General features: G+C 42.8%; 1 protein-coding gene across 1 annotated transcript in view; it reads right to left on the bottom strand.

Moving 5' to 3' along the window:
* The window catches only part of cfap74 (cilia and flagella associated protein 74), a gene marked incomplete at both ends in the record, with an annotated part of 63,063 nt that extends 46,644 nt beyond the window's left edge, over positions 1 to 16,419 (bottom strand). The window contains 13 exons of the mRNA XM_080732806.1: positions 2,935 to 3,053; positions 3,350 to 3,538; positions 5,871 to 6,020; positions 6,524 to 6,728; positions 6,870 to 7,027; positions 7,785 to 7,887; positions 9,553 to 9,663; positions 11,198 to 11,371; positions 12,070 to 12,174; positions 12,380 to 12,478; positions 14,429 to 14,581; positions 15,219 to 15,294; positions 16,320 to 16,419. Coding sequence (XP_080588932.1) covers positions 2,935 to 3,053; positions 3,350 to 3,538; positions 5,871 to 6,020; positions 6,524 to 6,728; positions 6,870 to 7,027; positions 7,785 to 7,887; positions 9,553 to 9,663; positions 11,198 to 11,371; positions 12,070 to 12,174; positions 12,380 to 12,478; positions 14,429 to 14,581; positions 15,219 to 15,294; positions 16,320 to 16,419 — 1,742 coding nt within the window. The remainder of the gene's footprint in view (positions 1 to 2,934; positions 3,054 to 3,349; positions 3,539 to 5,870; positions 6,021 to 6,523; positions 6,729 to 6,869; positions 7,028 to 7,784; positions 7,888 to 9,552; positions 9,664 to 11,197; positions 11,372 to 12,069; positions 12,175 to 12,379; positions 12,479 to 14,428; positions 14,582 to 15,218; positions 15,295 to 16,319) is intronic.
* Between the last annotated feature and the right edge of the window lie 216 nt (positions 16,420 to 16,635).

A 16,635-nucleotide genomic window follows, 5' to 3' on the forward strand; every position in this document is an offset into this window, starting at 1 on the left:
CAACAGGTTAAAATTCACCAGTGTTAATTAGTATCACTGGTAACACCTGTAATAGAATGTAACATTATCCTAGTACTAAGTATGTCAGTAACATTAGCCTGCTAATTATGTCAGTATGACTGCTGTGAGAAAAAGTCTGTTTTTCTGCTGTCTATTCCTTTATCCGAGACTTCGGCTCACAATCCCACAGGGCACAGGGGGATGTCCTTCATTCAGCCACACAGGGGTGTCGCACCAAATTCTGGGCCCCGGGTACAAGGATTCACTGCGGGCCCCCCATGAATGTTCTTCATAGGGGAGGGGGTTTAACCCATTTAGACTGGAAACGCATTATTTTGTGCTTTAACTGTTGAAAAATAGCAGATATACAAGCTCACTGTAGATCTGCTATTTTGAAAAATCGGACCCCCAAAATGACATGCATTTGACCACGGACCCCCATCTCAAAATATTTAGTTCCAGGGACCACCCAGGAGCAAAATTTGAGTTACAAATGTTCGCTTAAAAAATACATACAGTATATTCAAAGATTTGCACACATTTTCACGACTTTTCAAAAATAGCAGATCTACAAGTGCCGTGCTGTGAGCTTGTATATCTGCTATTTTCAATAGCTAAAGTATAAAATATTTAAGGCCCCTCCACCTTGGGCCTTAGTAACTCAGTCGGTCCCACTTTCCCCCCCCTTGTGACGCCTCTGGGTGTGAGTTTGTGAACCCACTGCTTTTTGTTCATGCTGTTTCTCCGAGCATGGCAGGCAAGCAAGCCTGGGCCAATGGGCCATGCACCTGGCGCGGTGCGCTGGTCCCGGCAGTGAGACGATAAAGCAGTCAGAGTCCGTTCTGGCAACATGCTCTGCTACTGTATGCTGTATGAGGGAGGGGGGAGGAGGTTGGGTGTTGAAAGACATTTTTAGAATTTCAGGGGGCGTACAGGGAACCATGGGCTTCTGTGAAGAAAAAAAAGCCTAACATGTTCCCTGGTTCACATTTCTCTCTCTCTCTCTCTCTCTCTCTCTCTCTCTCTCTCTCTCTCTCTCTCTCTCTGCTGCTGTGCAAATGTTGCTTATTATATTGGATGCGTGAGCTGCCAAGACTTTGCCGTGGTCACGACTGGTTTCAATCATGTGATATTCGGAGTGTGAACAAGTGCTGGGATATGTCCACAACACGGTTGCATAATTAGAGTTGCTTTTCTGTGAAGAACCCTGAAGAACTGCAAGAAATGTATGCAATGTATCTTTGTAACTCAGAAAGGGTCCATTTGTTACATTCGTACACTCTCTGATTTAAATGAACACTCAGGATGTTTACTGTGTAGAATACAGTGGTTACAGTGATCCTCTGATTCAGGTCAGGAAATAATGAAGTGTGACACTTCAGAAACATGTAGGAGATTCCTGGTGGCAGGAGAGAGAGAGAGAGCGAGAATGAGAGAGAGAGAGAGAGAGAGAGAGAGAGAGAGAGAGAGAGAGAGAGAGAGAGAGAGAGAGGGAGAGGGAGAGCGAGAGAGAGAGAGAGATTTTTGACTTGAACGTTATACACTGCAATATCCTGAGTGCTAATTTACCTCTGAGAGCGTGATTTTCTCAGCATGACATTAACGCTCAGGAGTTTCTAGTGCCTACATGCAGTAAAAACAGAGACAGTCAGAAGGAGAGGGCGGGCTGTGTGTGGGTGTACTGTACCTCTAACCACTTGAACCCTAGAGTCCCTCCTCCAGGGTTTACATTCGGCAATAATAGCAGATCTACAAGCACGTGTCATAACCTGACATGAGCCGACCCTCATCAACTAAGTAATACTGTAGCTAAGAAAGAATAGAGAAATGTATAGTATAGGAGTACTGTATAGTATCCATGATGTGCGAGAGTATGCAGACCAGAGTGGTGGAGACTTATGAGTTCAGACAGTCCCTACTGAGGCTGGGCGGCGACAGCGACAACTACTGTATAGTCTCCCCTTGACCCCGCAATGTAGCCTGGGAGACAATTGACACGGTCAGGCAGAACGAAAGAGAAGAGACGAGAATATATGAGAAATGGTGAAGAGAGAGGTCCGGGGTAACCGCGTCAATTGGCATGAAGCTAACGTGGAGGAAATTGATATATTGCGAGTGGCCTGTGGTACACACATCGCTTGCTCGGGCTGTGGGCTGCTGGCAGGCATGGAGATGGGCTCATGTCTGCTAGAATGAATAAAGCAAATGCACATTTCTGGTGCGACACGACGCATTGTGAGCTTGTGGATCTGGTATTTTCACATTTTCAGGCTTTAGGCCCTGGCATGGTCTGTCGCTACACCCTTATGGCCTGACTCATTGCAGTGACTCTATGGACCGACTCACTGCACTGACTCTTATGAGAGGAACTGAGAGCGTGGTGCTCCAAGCTGGTGTCCATATGTAGGACGGCTAGGCTTCATCTCATCTTCTCTCAAACATTACTTACTTTCCAAAGTGCGATACCCTCTCTGTTTATAAACCTTTCATTGAACATTAAAAGAAAATCCAGACAAAGATGCTGTTGTCGATTTGAAAATGTCACATTTTATGTGAACAAACTTGTTCTACAGTATTTCCCAGAGTTACTTTGGACAGCCAGTCACTCTTATAGAAGGGTTTGGGTTAGGGATACTATAGTATTTGAGGTGTAATTTTCCTTTAAAAATACATAATACAGCCTTGTTAAAAGAGCTTTCCCATCAGTTGTATTTTCATTTCAGACATTATTACTTAGACACCATCACACAGTGCAGGGTGTCCGTTTTCTTAATCACCTAAACCCTCTATTCAGGGCCTAACTGTTCTTTGACCATTTTTTCCCATCTAGACGAAAAATAGCCGAACTCACTACGTGATGCGTTGTGAGCTTGTATATTTGTATATTGTTGGTACAAAACCTGGTTGGTAATTCCACCTGTAGCAAACTCTTACCTGATAGAGATGAATTCCATCAGTTGGGTGGAGAGGCCCAGAAGCTTGCAGTAGTTTGTGGTGTAGGTGATGTTAGTCAGGAGAACCTTCTTCCTGTATGTTTTCCCCACCTCAAAGTCCTGGGATTGCACATTTTGAGTGACACAGTAAATCTAAGGCTAGTATGATTGATATACAAACAAATGGAGCCTGCGGTAGTTCTTTTATTTGTGGAAGGCAGGATGTGTTGTTGCCATCTCCCCGGACCCCCTCTTCATTAAGTAGTTAATTCATTCACACTATAAATGGTTATATCATTGCAATAAATGGTATGGTTAATCTTAATTGGTGTCGTTCATCCTGAGCTGAAACATATAAAAGAACTGAACAAAGACTAAAGACATTAGAAATGTGGGGGTTTGATAAAAAACTGTACCTTGAAAATGATTACGTCAGGTTTACTGATGAATGGTGGCCCTTTCATCTCTTTCCCACAAACAACTTTTTTAGCAGGCATAGTGAGATTCCCAGTGGGTACGGGCACTGCAGGCACGTTCTGCTTCTCTGCCGTTTTCTGGGGCAGCTTAGCCAGAGCGTCCTCATCCAGACTCCTCTTTGATTGTACCTGGAGATGTTAAAGTCATTTTCAATATTCACTTTTATCATGACTCGACACTTGACAAAAAACGTTGAAGAAAACGTTGAAGAAAACGTTGAAGAAATACAGTGTTCTTTTCCACAAAATAAATAATATAACAGGCACCTTTGTCCACTTTTTGCTGGCAGTGTGTGTGTGTGTGTGTGTGTGTGTGTGTGTGTGTGTGTGTGTGTGTGTGTGCGTGTGTGTGTGTGTGTGTAAAAAATACACAGAATTGGTCGTAGTGAGCTCAATTCTAGGCCCCCTCTAGGCAATTTAATACAACTAGTGAAACATTGCGTCTTTATGATATATCTAGTTATTATTAACCTCAAAATCCAAATAATATACTGTACAGTATAATAATAACGTTTCACAATACACAAAAATGCTTATATGCACTGCCATGAACATGTTTTCTTTCTCTTTAGTTTAAACATAATCTGAGTCTGGAGCTGTTTCCAACAGATGATACAGTAGTGCAGTACAAGCTTTCTCCAAGCAGATGACCCTAGGAACACGCTGCCCACGCATGTCTCTGCTGTGTACTAGTTGCCTACTTACGATATGATCCAGGTAGAACTAAGCCCCACAATCCTGACCTACCTTCAACACACTCTGCTGCAAAATAACATATATCCATATATCCACATAAAGCAACAAATCATCCTAAACAGCATGCATGCCCACAACTTCATCCATATGTTATCATTTTCCCTAATGTAACGTTTGTTGTGTTCAGAACGTGACTGCCTGCGATGACAGTGTCTTCGTAGGCTGCCACGATCATGACATTTGAATGATTATTAATGATTTCATTATGTTTTTTGTCATTGAACATTGGAACATATCAAGGCTTCATAATTAAAGAATCCGCAGTGCAGATATGACACATCCTATATTCAAATTGGCTAATGGGAGGGAGGGCTCATGTTCATTGCAATTGTAATGCATTGTCCGGTGTCTCCCAGGGTATCTGTACTTGGTACACCCCTTTTTGCCCCCTACCAAATCCCTTCGTCAAAAATAGCAGATCTACAAACTCACAACACGACACGTTACAAGCTTGTACATCTGCCATTTTCAGTGAATGTCAACGTATTAAGACGATGTTTAAGTGGTTAAAGGTGCCTCAAAGTACGATCAAAGTAGTTTTTTGAGGAACCATTATGTGAAAAACAATTCATTGACAAAACAAGAAGGTTCTATAGAACCATACATGAAGTGATGGTTCTTCATGGAGCCTTTTAAAGTACCATCTAAAAAACATAATTTTCCTGTGTGTAGGAGGAAAGATCCATTTCCACTTGGCTTCACACTAGTGTAGAGGTCTGAGCTGTAGTGCTGTGTTCCTTCGGAAGTCCTCGGCGGCTCTGGCACAATTAGAAGTGACGCCTGTCACCGCAGATCTCGAGTGTATCGGGACAGAGAGAGAGCCTGCGCTCCTCTCTGATGGAACTGGAGAAGCTCCTCTGCCTCAGTAATGACCAGTGACTGTCTCTTGAGCACACACACTCCTCCAGTGCATTGTTCAGTGTCCAACAGCACAAGCAAGTTGTGCACCAAAGATAGCAGCACTACAAGCTCACAATGGGTTGCAACGCCATGCGTGGTATGCTTGTACATCTGCTATTTGGTGCAAAACACCCGTGCGCAACTACTGTAAGTATAATTCGGGCTTAGATGGAGTGGTTGTACTGGCCATCTCCCAGGAGTTTAGTAACTCCCTGTTCATTTTGGACTGAGTTCACCATATATGGTAATTAAACGGACATTCTGTTTTTGAAAAAGCCTGTTCATTCTGGACTGAAATTACCATATATGGGCGTGATACACACAAAGCCATTCATTGGAAGCGGTTTTCACCGCTTCAAAAAATAAATATAAACTCTATCAGTCAGTCCTTCCATCCTCAACCATTTGCTTCAGTGGGTTGCCCAATCGATCTCAATTTGCACCCAACTTTTTATTTTTTATTTTATTTTTTGCATTTTCACCCCAGGCTTTGGGATCTTTAGTTGTCCTGATCTCATAGCCCAGATGGACGGTGAGTGTAAATAGCTTTAAAAGGCTCCGTGCATAACTGTAGTCCAAGGTTTTCAGAAGGTGGCATACCCATTTCCTGTTCCAGTTCCCATGCACAAAGCTTGTGCATGGGATAACTGGATAACTGGATGCACGTGTCATACAGTATGTTCAAAGCTGTTGCCAAGCCAGTCAAAGAAAACCATCTGAGAATGAACTGGAATAGGAAACGGGAATGCCAACTTCTGTAAACTTAGCTCGCCGGGAAGGATTGTTAGATAGATTTTATTTTTACCTCATACGTTTGATCCCAAAGGCCAAAAAACTCAGGCTCAGCGAGGATCTGGGCCCCACCCGGTTCCTCCTCATGGGCCCTGGGCTCCTGCACGCCTTCCTGGTCGGAGAGATCCGATGAAGAGCTGCCATCGTCACTCAACTCTCTGTCCTGATGGTCGGATACACACAGCAATGTCCAGAGTGTTATGAAGTAATTGAAAGGTGATTTTGTCGTTACTTGTTTATGTTAAAAACTACAGAAGGCTAAAACATGGCAGACTGTCCTTAGATAGTAAGTACACAGTGGATGAGTCCAAAATGCCTAATCTGTTCTCCCTCTACAGTGAGTTCTATTGGGGGAGACTATACTATACTATATATAGTGAAATATTGGCGAATACATTTTGTTAGCTTCAGCTACATTGCTTACACCAGTGTACTAGAAGAAGTATGCAGCTTGTCCTGCTGTGTTGTACAGGATATTAAAAGTTCCATTCCCCGTTAACTATAACTTTGTTCATTTACACTTTCAGAATTAAATTAACATGTCATTTTAATTTAATGGGTTTTCACTTTCCATCGACACTAACATCTGTCTCTGTGCAGGTTGCTCTCGGGCAAATGAAATCTCTCTATGTTACAAATCACATTCAGACATTATGAGCCACCCACTCCTCTGGTCCTCTCCTCTCTGGCTGGTGGGGGTTTAGGATCCAGGTAGTGTAGGACCTTCTCCCTGACCCTCCCCGGCTTCAAGGGAGGGGTGCGGGGGCACCGCAGTGCATGGCGCCTCTTGTTTTTCTCTGCCAGCTGATCTTCCTGAAGGATTTTGGCCACAATCTCCACCCTCTTTGACTTCTGCCTCTCCTCGAATTCTCTGAGAGGGAACAAATCGAACAACATCACATTATAGTGAAACAGGGTCATGTTTTGCTCAGCGCACAACGAGAGAAAACACCCACACGCAGGCTGCATGGAGTGGGTGTCGAAAAGAAACATGTGGGAGAGGAGAACGCACTCTTTCTTTCGCTGGAAATCCTGTATTCTCTTCTTTTGGACTATATGCTTGATACTGTTGAAGCCTTGAGCCTGTAGAGATTCTTTCAGTTGTCGCTCTTCCTGCTCTTTCCTCTGGGCTTGAGACTTGGCCCTGCGCTGCTGAGCCTGCAAGCTCTCCTGGAGAAAAATCACATCATTGAAATTTGTTCAGGCATGTGAAACAATCACAGCAAATTGACTTCAACAGAAGAGCGAGTTCCGCTGAACTCTTATGATGATGATGATCATCTCCCACTAAATTACAATTCATAACCTATTTTAATGGACATTTTATCAGAGTAGGTTAATACCATATAGCAGGGGTCTTCAATGTTGTCAGGCCAAGGACCCCTTAGTTGAGAGAGAGATGAAGCAGGGACCACCACAAACTCTTCATAGTTTCATTATTTGACAGCACAATCATTAGTGTATTTTGAATTCATGTCAATTTGTATTTTTCAGATATTTAACTACTTGAACCGTCCATACTTAATAAACTTGACCTTTTGCTCAGTACTTAGTCTGCTCTTTTTCCCCTCTACACCAAACCTCTTTGCCAAAAATAGCCGATCTACAAGCTCACAATGCCTCGCAGCGCGAGGCGTTGTAAGCTTGTAGTTCTGCTATTTTTGGCTAAAGTTCTCAGAATATATTATGGACGCTAGGGTTCAAGTGGTTAATATAAAAAAGGAAAAAAAGATTTCTATCACTCAAAGATTTGGAGGACCCCCTGTAGTAATTATGAGGACCCCCTTGGGGTCCCGGACCCCCTGTTGAAGACCCCTCCCATACGGCAAATTTGTTACAGGTGGTCTCTCTATTCTTCCAATGAGAAATTTAGAACCTGGTTTTTGGTAGGATACTGACTAGTTGACGTTTGAGAGGGCTGGCTTACTTGTGTGGCTGCTATATTCTCCTTCAGTATCGTCACCGCCTGCATCCGCTTTTGCATTAGCTCTCCCCTCTGACGCTCCTTTTCAGCCTGTTGCTGATGCAACCTGAATGTTACAGGAAATAAATATAGCACATACTGTACAGTACACACACACATACACAGCCAAGTCAAAACATGTATACATCCAAGATGATATGTTTACTGTAAAAAGCATGCATTGGGCTGATGGTACTGAAGCATGTTGACTGTTGCCCTGGCTAGGGCATCCGACTGTATAGCGAGTAATACACTATAAAAGTCCTCAGTTCATTATTTGGTTACATTTGTACGCCCTTAAAGCAGAGTCCTGCAACGGGTCGGGGCCCTGGATACCCGTGTTTGACGGGTGAAAACGGGCAGAATATATACTATTATAAATGTGCGGTTACGGGGACGGGCGCTGCGCGACTAAACCTGGGCGGTTGACATTTTATTGTGAAAATCAAACTGTTTCTGCCTAAACAACGTCACAAGAGCGCACACAGTGAGCAGCAGGACAGAACCACGGCATGCATACAGCACTGTTTCCACCTAAACGTCACAAAGTCACACACAGGAGCGGTTGCCGGCTGGAGTGCAGTGAGGCAGCAGCCTGCTGCTGGCAGGAGGGCACAGACACACACAAACACACAACCACAGCAGGCACTAGCACCTTAGCCCATGTTCTCATCATAGCAAGGGTGGTTTAAAAGGCTATCTAAAGGAATTAGGAGTGGCAGCCGACCTGGCGTTTATGTAAATACTGTATATTGCGTCGCAAACACTGAGGACGGCGATCAAGTGCGATGCCATTTGGAAGAACACTCGCACGGCTGTAGGCTATTTACTTTACTGCATGTAATCAGGGGTAGACGGGAGGGCAACGGGTCCTTTTTTGACGGGCGGGAGCGGATCTGGATTAGATTTTTATATAGGGTGTCCCAATATGTAGTTCTACAGTGGCCATTTCTTGGGTCAACACAGCCTTACACAGGTGTTCTGAGTTAGCCTGATTTCAGACTCTACGCTGGAGCTTGAGTCTGAAGTTGTCCCCATTCTATTTGATTGAAAAGGGGAGGGGATTTAAAATTTGAAATTCCCAATCACAAGAGATCTGGTGGGAGGGGTTGTGTTTGACTTTTGCACACAAAACATTCCCTCCTCCCCCTCCCCTCAATGACATGCACCAAACAGGTCATTGTCTTTGATGTTTCATTGATTAGAGAGAATCACTAACGAGCTATCGACACTTTTAGCTGTAGCTCTTTTGAAGTTCAAAGGAGGCAATTAAGAACTCTGGTGAGCCACCCCTCCCTCCACTGTTTCTGTTGATTTTCAAAAGTTAGACGCACCCCTCCTCCGTATTGCATTGATTTCATTGGTCGGTTTCGGTCGGTTTCGGTAGAAAGAGACGCGTCATATGACAAAACCAGACCAAGAGAAGCAGTTCACTCAGAGAGTGGGCGGGTCTATTGGCTGGAGCCAGGCTAGTTCTGAGTAGAGCATTAGTTCTATGCCAATCAAACAATTAACAGGCCGCTCTAGGACTACAATTGCGTCACCGTTGGCACACACTATAATGACGGGTAACAGGTCGGTCCACAGATCTGATTAATGGTGGGCGGGGCGGGCACGGGTTGTCAAAATTGGACCCGCGCAGGACTCTGCCTTAGAGTCACTAATAATTCCAGTGAGTGTATTCTCATTCATGTTTATGACTCAATGACTGGCTTCTTGCCATCCAGGATACCTTTTAATGGTCCCTCTCAGGTACTTGGCAACTCTCTTCCGACTGGCCTGGGCCTGTTCAATGTTCTTCTGGCATTGAGCTTCCTCTTTCTTCTGCATGGCTGCCTGTTTCCTGTCAACACACACATGCACAAACACACACGCATGTGCACACACACGCACACACAGACAGAAAATGTATGGATCTGGATATGACCATCCTCTTGGCACTACCTCCCCTTCTGACACCAAAGCCATAGCCCATATTCTGCAAAAATGTCAGGGTTCGAAAAATATCATCACCAACTAAGCTCCTAGAAAGAAGAGAAACAATAGTAATTCAAAAGAAAGGTATCTTGTTTTACTATATTGATTTACTATATTATTGTGATGTTAATGTTGGCGATTCAATTAATCGATTTTCAAAGTTCAGAATTTTCCAGATTTTCTTTTTTTTTAAGGCGAAATTAACCTGAAGGTGAAATAACCACTTTCAGTCAGAGTAAGTACAGGTCCTAAAGGAACAGTTTTAGGTCATGATGATGTCATGTTATGGCTAAAGCTAGCACAGTGCTGTAGGCCTGCAGCACAGCGATTTATTTTTTATTTCTTTTATGACTGTTGTGTTCTGTGTTTTCTGGCATCTTGACCAGCAACATGTTGTTGTAATGTTGTACCACTGGCACTTTGGCTGAAATAAATGTCAGAAAGATTGACTTTATTTGGCTGCATTGATTTGAAGTATATGATTCAACTTTTAATGTTTTATATTGTTTAGAATTGTTTTAAAATGTTTCAATAACTGCTGTGATGATATTAACGAAAAGCAATAATCGTGATTCGAATCGCAAATTGCAGGAAAGCGCAATAATCGTGATATAATCGTCACAGGCCTAGTTAACTCTTTGCATCGTTTTTGAGATAATTTATTATACGTGCAATAGGACCCATCATTTTCTCTTTTGCATAATAGAAAATGTGCATATCCTGTTTTAAGACCTATCTAAAACATAGTTTAAGGCAAACCAGAACTGTGATAATTTTTAACCGTATATGTTGTGTGATGCATTTTGTTTTGTTTTTCTAAGTACATAGACTTGGAAACGATGTTTGGAACTTGTAGATTGGCTATTTTTGCTATTTTTGTGTGACATTGTAGTATGACAAAGAAGGGCATTAATTTAGGGGGGTAAAAACTTAAAATATCGAGATACGTTTCTGGTTTCTGACCGACAGCGGCGATATAAGATAATAATACTATATATAATACAGCGTTACTACAGGGGGTCCTCCAAATCTTTCCTCTTTTTTATATTAACAACTTGAACCCTAGTGTACATATTCTGAGAACTTTAGCCAAAAATAGCAGATCTACAAGCTCACAATGCCTCGCAGAGCTTTGGTGAAGAGGGGAAAAAGCGCAGACTAAGTATAGAGTGAAAGGTCAAGTTTATTAAGTATTGACGGTTCAAGTGGTTAAATATCTGAAAACACAAATTGACATGAATCCAAAATACACTGATGATTGTGCCGTCAAACAATGAAACTATATGGAATCTATGATAAGGTAGTGGGGGTCCCTTGCTTCATCTCTCTCTCTTGGCCTGAGTGAAAACGTTGAAGACCCCTGCTTTATAGAATGGTTTTAGTTGTTTTTTTTCCCTTACGCCTTGAGATGCTGCATCTTCAGCTGCAGGTTGTGGGTGGTGGTGTTCTCCTGCTGCAGCCGGACCGCAGCCCTCTGGGCTTTCCGGGTCTCGTAGGCTCTCTCCTCCTCCTGCACCTCCTGTCGCAGTGAGGAGAACCTGCCCAGCTCCACCTCCACCTCACACAGTTGCAGCCTGACGGGGAGGAATTCAGGGGGAGGAGGGGGACTTGATGAGCCAGATGGTGGGTTTAATACATGTTAAATGTGGATCCATGCAATCTTTTTAACCCATTTAGAACGGGTACACTACACATTATGTGTATCATTATTTTATGCTTTAACTATTGAAAAATAGCAGATATGCAAGCTGCCGCGCTGCGAGCTTATAGATCTGCTATTTTTGAAAAATCTTGAAAATTTGAATTTTTACCCGATTCTATAAGTGTCTTTTGAATCCTTCTAAGATTTTTTGAAAAACCCATGTTTCTGTCAGCAATCTGGCCAGCCATCGTCAAAGAAAAGGTCCTTTTCACTTAACTAGCTCAGTTAGTCTGTTCTTGAGAGACTACTATGTCAGTGGTTCTCAAACCACTTTCATGTGAAGGACCCCCAAAATGATATTTATTTGGCCACGGACCCCCATCTCAAAATATTTAGTTCCAGGGACCACCCAGAAGCAAAATTTGAGTTACAAATGTTCGCTTTAAAAATACATATATTCAAAGATTTGCACACATTTTCACGACTTTTTCAAAAATAGCAGATCTACAAGCTCGCAGCTGTGAGCTTGTATATCTGCTATTTTTCACTGGTTAAAGCATTCAATAATTCTAGGCCTAAATGGGTTTTAATTAACACTCCGGATTGTGTTGTGTATCCGGTGAAACTCACTCTTGTTCCCTCAGAGCGGTGCTGATGCTGGCCTCCACCTCCTCCTCTCTCAGCAGCTCTCCGCACAGACGCTTGTGTTGGGCTCGTAGACGGAACGCCGCCGCGCTGCAAACAGTGCAGGCAGATGGTTGGCTGGCTTAGTTTTGTAAGCAGTTTGACAGAGTTTGCAAGTATGGAACGACTAAACAACTAAGACTTAATTTACCAAGTCTAAACCCGGAAATAGTCGATCTACAGTACAAGCTCCATCGGCTATTTCCGGTATACACATGTAGCGACATCGTAAGACGAAGTATAAATCAGGCTTAACCTGCTATCTGCCTCTCTCTGATGCTCCATCTCTTCCTCCACTTTGTCCCTCTGTTTCGCCAAGTCAGCAATGTTCTGATGGCAGATTCTGAGCTCTTCTCTGGAAGAGAAAACACACAAAGCCAAAGGCACAAGGCTCACTGTTGAGCTAGCACAACATCGCAGTTTGAAATCCGTTCAGGGGGACCTTTTCAAGGCCATCGATGACGGGATGGGTTTGGGGCATCAGGCAAATGAATTCCCTCAATGGTTATCAAACAACATAAAAGAGGGTGATTCTGTTGGGCCAAAATGGATTTAATGGGCGCGCGCGGACACGCACGCACGCAAGCACGCACACACACACACACACGCACACGCACACTCAGACACACACACACACACACACACACACACACACACAGCCCAGTGTTCTTTTTGGGATCTAATGAAGTGCAACTCAACGATCTGTGCCCAGGATAAAGGCCTTCCCTGAAAAGGAAAAACTAAAGTCCTGGCACTTTTCGATCGGGGGAAAAAACACTGTTTATTGGTTAAACAGTGATGTTTTAATGGTCAGAACACAGAATGACTACACTGCCCCATGTGCTACATCTCTATGCGTTTGTGGGAAATGACAGACATTTTATCCATGCTATGGCCTGCATCACGGTTCATTGGGTGCTTAATGGCTTGCGGTGCAGACAAATAAAAAAGAGCGAAGCGATGTGGGCAGACGGAACATTATAGGAAATGTTCTCCTGTCGGCTGAAGTGATTTTCTACAAATTGCTGAATCTATTGGCACAGAAATGATCTGGGCCTCGTCACGGAGGTTCAGGACACGAGAGTCTTTTAAAGGGAGGAACTGCATGCATTGCAGAACATTGAAAAGAACCACTGCTTTAGATTAAAAAGTCAAGTAACTAATTCCAACCCTATCTGTAAACAAGTCGAACAGTGCTGAGTGCTTTTTTTTCTCATAGCATTTAGGATTTACGGTACATGTGTATAATCCCAGACAAAATTAAAATACAAACTACCTACTATGACATGCCCAGAATATGGACACTATAGGGTTCATGTGGTTACTGTGTATCGTTAAGGACTAAGAATCTTCAACAAAATGCTATGGGGGGGAAACATACAAATAGAACTACAACAACCTCACAACGCATCGCGTTGCGACGTAATTTGGTGTAGAAGGAAAAAAGCAAAGATTTGAGATAAAAAAATCTGCTTTAAAAATACGTATATATATTCTAAGATTTGCACAAATGTTCACTATTTTTCAAAAGATAGCACATCTACAAGCTCATCATAGCTTGTAGATCTGTCACGAAGTGACGCGCAGTGAGCTTGTAGATCTTCCAGTTTTGAATAGCCCAAGAAATCTAAAATGACACAGATGCTTCCCCAGTCGGGTTAAAACCAGGTGAGCATGAGTGTAATTTTAGATTTTTGTGTTGGTGGTTATTCAAAAATAGCAGATACAAGCTCACAGCGTGTCACTTCATGCCGTGCTGCTTAGAGTCAGCCTCAGGTCTTAAAGGGATATTCCACTTTCAACAGGGAAAAAGCTTATGGGCTTCTCTCCACATACACTCCCATTGTAACTTCACTTTTTGGTGACTTATACTACCTTCCTAATACGTGAGCAGACCGTATTTTATCCATAACTTTTTTCATTTATTTTTAATAATTATTTGGGAAAATTGAAAAAATGAAAATAAATGAAAAAAGTTATAAAAAAAACACGGCCTGCTCACGTATTAAGAGGGTAATATGAGTCACCAGAAAAAATAATGGGTGTTTTTAATAAATATATCATGGTTAAAATGAAGTTTGAAGTTACAATGGGTGTGTATGGGGAGTGACCCTGGGCCTGGAGGGCCTGATAACATTTACCTCAAATATCTAAATATTGAATCAAGCAAATTAAAAACTGCCCAGGGTGTTCATAAAAGCCTGATTAGATGATAAAATGACCAAAAGTTTTTTTGAAAGTGGAATATCCCTTTAAGGGTTTGCTGGTGCTAACTCCAGAGGTCCGCCGGTTGCCATGTCCAGACCTGACTTTCAGCACGTCATGCTCCTTCTGCCGGTGAAAATTGTCCAGCTGGTCCAGGTTTCGTCTCAGCTTGAACATCCGTGCTGTCGCTGCATAACTCCTCTCTCCACCATCGCCGTCCGCCACCACCGCAAGGTCACCGTCACTCTCATCCCTTTGGGGCAGATGCAAAAAACGGCATTTGGAAAAAGGTTGCATGGTTAATGTGAAAACAGAGCAGAACATAATGTGCATGCATACAATTATGTTATTGCGGGTCATGGAGGTGTCACTCCACAAAATGGAACTTGGATTATTTAAATGGAAACACATCATGCATGACGGTGTGTAAACCATAACATACAAGATTCTTTGGTATGAAATAGAGCTTGTATGTATGTGTGTGTATGTGTATAGAGGGTATCTGCACATTTCTAAAGTTACAATTTAAGGACTTTTTAAAACCTCTAAAATGTTAAATTAAACACTGGCCAAATCGTCAAATATTAGAGGCAGAAATTGTGAAAATAGCCGATCTACATGCTCACAACGACTCGCAACTGCTATTTTCACAATAGAACTGTGTTATACAAAATGTAATGCCTCAACTCTTAGTGCTTGTCAGGGTGGGTTAGAATATGATTATTTTGGGGGTCGCGGTCTGAAAAGGTTGAGAACCACTAACTTTTTTCTGCATTGCAAAGGAGGCTTTATGAGATGAGAGAACGATGGAATAGCCTTTTGTTCCAACTGAACGTTTAACAGATGGTGACAGAACGGTGACTATAGCACTTTTGAGACACTAAACTCACAGATCTTCAAGCCATTCTAAATCGGCAGGAAGGGCTGCATCCTCGTCCCCAAAGGTCTCATCATCCATCCCTTCGTCTGAAATATAAAAACAAACTGTTACACAAGGACATCTTCAGCAAATACTGGAGCCATTAAACAAGACAGGCTGAATAAAACCTAGCAGTCGGTAGGAAGCATTATGACAAGAATATGTAATCAATATGGGACATTATGAGTGAAAGAGAAGTGAAATAGTAAGCCAGGCCCGGATTTATATGACATGAGGCCCCTGGGCAAGGGGAAATAAAGAGGCCCTCGTGCGCGCGCAAAAATTCCACCTCCGGTCCACCTGACCACACCGTGACCTCACCTTCGGACCGGCCCGTGCATAATCTGACTGTGTATCCTCATTGGCTCATTGGAAGGGTCTAAAGCGGATACAGAATTGGAGTTTGCGTGCATGTGTGTAGCCTATGTGTGTGGAAAGTACCGGATACATAGAGTGGGCGGGCTTTAGACTGCACTAAGCTTTCAGAGCAGCTACATGCAGTGCGGCCAGCAGAGCAGAAGCTCTCAATAATAAAACAAAATGTACTGTAACTAAACACAAATATCACTTTATTTGGATTGCAATACTTTAAAATGTCATCATTAAATTTACTCATTCAGGGTCTTTTCAAAATGGCTTCCAAGTTCCACAACGCCTCCCTCTCCATAGACTTCCATGTAATTCATAGTGCACGGATCATGCACGCCCATGCCTAGATCATGCACCACGTGTGTCCACACTGTTCACAGCTTTCAAACAAAAAAATCCGAATGGAAATCCGTTCAGGCATTCATGAGCTAGCAGCCATTATGTTTTCTTGAAATGTAATGTTTGTTGGTATGGGGGTTAAACATGGAATTTCGCGATTGCGATCATGCCTACTAAATTTTTTGGGGTCCAAAAAAATTTTTTTGAAAAAAATTTTTTTTTTTTTTTTTTTTTTTGAGGCCCCCCTCCCCTGAGGCCCCTGGGCTCGTGCCCACCCTAGCCCAATGGTAAGTCCGGCCCTGAGTAAGTCCTACTGTATGTATATGGAGTATTGATAATTAAACACATGGGTTGATTGATTCACCTCCAGTGTCCTCCTCATCATCATCATCAGTCCAGGTACAGGTGTGATCTGGTGGGTTTTCAGACACATCTGAGATCACTTCTGAAGGACTATCCATCATGTCTGCCTGCTTCCCCTTTCACCTGCATTTGTAAAGTAGGTTAACGAGTCATGAGCTGCATTTGTAGGTTCATAAAGGTGTTCATATCAAATGAATGCACGAGACGCATAGTTAATATATTAGCCGTGTGCTTACTAGAATGCTCGATCCTTAAAACAAAATCTTCAATGTGTTGCATAGCGACGCGTCGTTTTGCTTTTCTACCAGCGACAGCGC

Source organism: Nannobrachium achirus, assembly GCF_963921795.1.
Source record: "Nannobrachium achirus genome assembly, chromosome: 9".
Lineage (NCBI taxonomy): Eukaryota > Metazoa > Chordata > Actinopteri > Myctophiformes > Myctophidae > Nannobrachium > Nannobrachium achirus.